General features: G+C 62.6%; 1 protein-coding gene across 1 annotated transcript; it reads left to right on the top strand.

The window, feature by feature from the left end:
- Nucleotides 1-82: 82 nt before the first annotated feature.
- LOC112112213 (epidermal growth factor receptor kinase substrate 8-like protein 1) lies at nt 83-2,930 on the top strand (the record flags this gene model as incomplete). Its single annotated transcript, XM_024208041.2, has 6 exons — nt 83-182; nt 680-850; nt 1,009-1,108; nt 1,333-1,495; nt 2,389-2,521; nt 2,844-2,930. Coding segments are annotated over 6 exons (754 nt in total), but the record flags the coding sequence as incomplete, so codon positions are not given.
- Between the last annotated feature and the right edge of the window lie 555 nt (nt 2,931-3,485).

Genomic DNA, 3,485 nt, shown 5'->3' with positions numbered 1-3,485 from the left:
CTGTCAGCATTCACAGACTACTTTAAGAACAGTCTCAGTTCGTCACACCCCCTGACCCAGTTTTCCTCCCCTCTCCCCCCAGCCACAGACGGACAGAAGACAGCACGCTTGTGAGCTGCAACTACGACTTTGTAGCCAGGAACAGCAATGAACTGTCTGTCCTGCAGGGGGAGCTTCTGGAGGTGAGTCTGTCTGTGGGTTTCCCTGGCTGGGGCCACTGCTGCGGGGAAGCTCGCAGCACTGAGGCACTGCTGGGGGCGGGGAAGTGCGCAACGTCAGGGGTCCCCTGCTGGAGGCACTGCTGGGGGGAAGCTCACAGCACGGGGGCACTGCTGGGGGAAGGGTGCAACATCAGGGGTCCCCAGCTGGGGGCACTGCTGGGGGAAAGCTCACAGCACCGAGGCACTGCTGTGGGGGGAAGGTCGCAACATCAGGGGTCCCCAGCTGGGGACATTGCTGGGGGAAAGCTCCCAGCGCCAGGGCACTGCTGGGGGGGAAGCTTGCAGTGCCGGGGCACTGCTGAGGGGAAGTTTGCAGCATCCAGGGTTCCCAGCTGGGGGCACTGCTGGGAGAGAAGCTCACAGCGCTGGGGCACTGCTGGGGGGAAGTTTGCAGCGCCAGGACACACCTCCCCGCCCCGGCCGGGACAGTGCCCGTGGCTCAGCGTCTCTCCCTCCAGGTGCTGGACAACACCAAGAAGTGGTGGAAGGTTCAGAACCGCTCCGGCCAGCAAGGCTACGTCCCCTTCAACATCCTCAGCCCGCTGCCGGCCCCCCAGAACCGAGGCCCGGGCGACCTGCTCAACGGCACCGGCAGCGCCGGCTCCAGCCCCCGCCAGACCAGAGCCCCGGTGAGCCCAGCAATACGGGAGTGGAGAATTGGACCTCTAGGGGGCGCCGGCTCCCATCCGGGCCCAGGGCGGGGACTGGCTGGTTCAGGGGGGCAGGGAATGGGACATGGCGCTATGGGGGACTAATATTTCTTCCCCCTGCCTGCGATCCTGACTAGGGCCCCCCAGGCCTGCCGGCTCTGAAGAAAAAGGTCCCAGCCCCGAATGGGACCCAGTGGAACGGCTCAGAGGGGCTTGGCCTAGACCCCAATGAGAGAGGTAAGGAGCCCCCTATATGTGAGGGGAGAGGGGCAGTACCCCATGGAGACCCCAGGACCTGCCCCCTATGTGTGGGGGGAATGGGATCCCCCATAAAGACCCCAGGCCCCGCCCCTTGTGTGTGTGTGGGGGGAGGCTGGGGGGGGCTGTATCCCAGAGGGGTCCCCAGGCCCCGCCCCTCTCCCGGTGCATGCTGGGTAACGGGCAGCTCTCCCGTCCTGCAGAGCGGCTGAACGAGGAGCTGCTGCAGCGCCTGGCGGCCGGCCGGGGCGCCCCCGCCAAGCCCTTCCCGGTGCACCGGACGCCGGACACGGCGGTGCCGCTGGACCACGACTCCGACCCCGCCCAGGTCCAGGCCTGGCTGGAGGCCAAGGGCTTCGAGCCCCTGTGAGTGGGCCTTGGGCACTGGGACGGGCGCGGGCACATGGGCGCGCTCTGATTGGCTAGCTTGATACGCCTCTGCTTCCCCATTGGCTGGCTTGGCACCGCCTGGCTTCTGATTGGCAAGGGCATCCCGCCATCCTCTGCTTGCCAGCCCAGCTTTGCTCTGATTGGCTGGCTCGGCACCTCCTGGCTTCTGACTGGTGGGGGCATCCCGCCATCCTCTGCTTGCCAGCCCTATGTCCACTCTGATTGGCCGGCTCGGCAGTTCCTGGTTTCTAATTGGTTGGGAGGAGGGCTGCGACATTGTTGCTGTCTGATACGTCCTTTCTTTCTGCTCTGATTGGCTGGTCTGGAGCCTCTTGGCTTCTGATTGGCTTGTGGAACTCACAACCCCCCCCCCCCCATGATTGCTTGAATCAACTTTCCTCTCCGCTCTGATTGGCTGGTTCTTCCCTGCTGGAGGAGCCCACTTCTCCTCTTGCTGCTCCCTGATTGGTGGTGGCTCAGAACCGCCACCTGCGATTGGTCGGCTGGATCCCAGGCGAGCTGTTATTGGGTGGTGCCTTCCCATGGAATCCTTCATGATCGCATTTCATTGGACAGCCGGCGAAGCGGCAAAAGATGCTAATAATTAATTGGACCAATCAGAAAAGAGGATGGGGGGGTATTAACCAATCACGTGGCAGCTGAGGTGCGGATGTGTGGTGCTGTTTAAAGTCTCTCTTGCCTCAGTGTCCACCAGCGTCATGGCTGGGGGCACTGCCGGGGGGAAGCTCGCAGCACTGGGAGGGTCACTGCCTGGGGGGAAGCTCGCAGTGCCGGGATGGGGGGTATCAGTGGGAGGGGCTCTGTGGGGCACTTGGCCTGACTGTCCCCCCCTGCCTCCCCCCCCCCAGGACGGTGACCACCCTGGGGGTGCTGAACGGATCCCAGCTCTTCTCGCTGTGCAAAGCCGAGTTCCAGGCCGTCAGCCCCGAGGAAGGAGCCAGAGTCTACAGCCAGGTCACCGTACACAAGGCCATGCTGGAGGTACCACGATCTGCCCCCAGGACTCCTGGGTTCTCTCCCCGGCTCTGGTTGGGGAGTGGTGTCTAGTGGTTAGAGTGGGGGGTGGGGGGTTGGGAGCCAGGACTCCTGGGGTCTCTCCTGGCTCTGGGAGGAGAGTGGGGTCTAGTGGTTAGAGCAGGGGAGGGGGCTGGGCGCCAGCACTCCTGGGTTCTCTGTCGGGGAGTGGGGTCTAGTGGTTAGAGCAGGAGGGGGCTGGGCGCCAGGACTCCTGGGTTCTCTCCCGGCTCGGGGAAGGGGCTGCGGGTACCTAGGGCCGTGACTAACGTCCTCTTTGCCCTCCCAGGACTTTAAGAAAACCTCCGAACTGGAAGCCGTGATGGAGAAACGGAAGAGGAAATTGGAGGGCAAGACAGAAGCATCCCGCTCGTGAGGAAGCCATGGACACGGTGCCCCCCCAGCTGGCAGAGCTCCCCCCACTGGCGAGGGTGCTGCTTGGGGGAGCTGGACCACCGGACCCCCACCCGGCTCACAGACTCCCCCCTCCCCAACTCTCTGTGAGGGCGTCTCCCCAGACTAGACACGCTAAGGACCTCTGCATGGGTATAGATTTCTTCACGGGCATCTGGCTACCACCTGCTCCATTCGGGCTACCACGCCTCTTAAAGGAACAGCCCCCAGCGCATATGTGCCGCTCGTTCCAATTTCCTACCTCTGGGCATCTTTTTGTTGTTTTTGTTGTTGTTGTTTTTTTACTTCCACTATTTATTTAAGAACGGGGGCAAACTTTAAAATTTAGCCCCTCCCCTTCTCCCTCCAAATGGTATGACCTCCCTTGTCCACAATCTCCCCTCTGTTCCCCCTTAAGTGGTACAACTCCTATACTCCAACCCCCCGGAATTTTGACCCAAGTGGTACAGCCCCCCAGTCTGCACAGTCCCCCACCCCCATGGTATAATCTCCAACACCCCCTTTTCCTCTGAAGTGG

This window comes from Terrapene carolina, unplaced genomic scaffold, assembly GCF_002925995.2.
Source record: "Terrapene carolina triunguis isolate 2854851 unplaced genomic scaffold, T_m_triunguis-2.0 Scaffold51540, whole genome shotgun sequence".
In the NCBI taxonomy this organism is placed as follows: Eukaryota; Metazoa; Chordata; order Testudines; family Emydidae; genus Terrapene; species Terrapene triunguis.
This window is presented reverse-complemented; position numbering and strand designations above follow the sequence as displayed.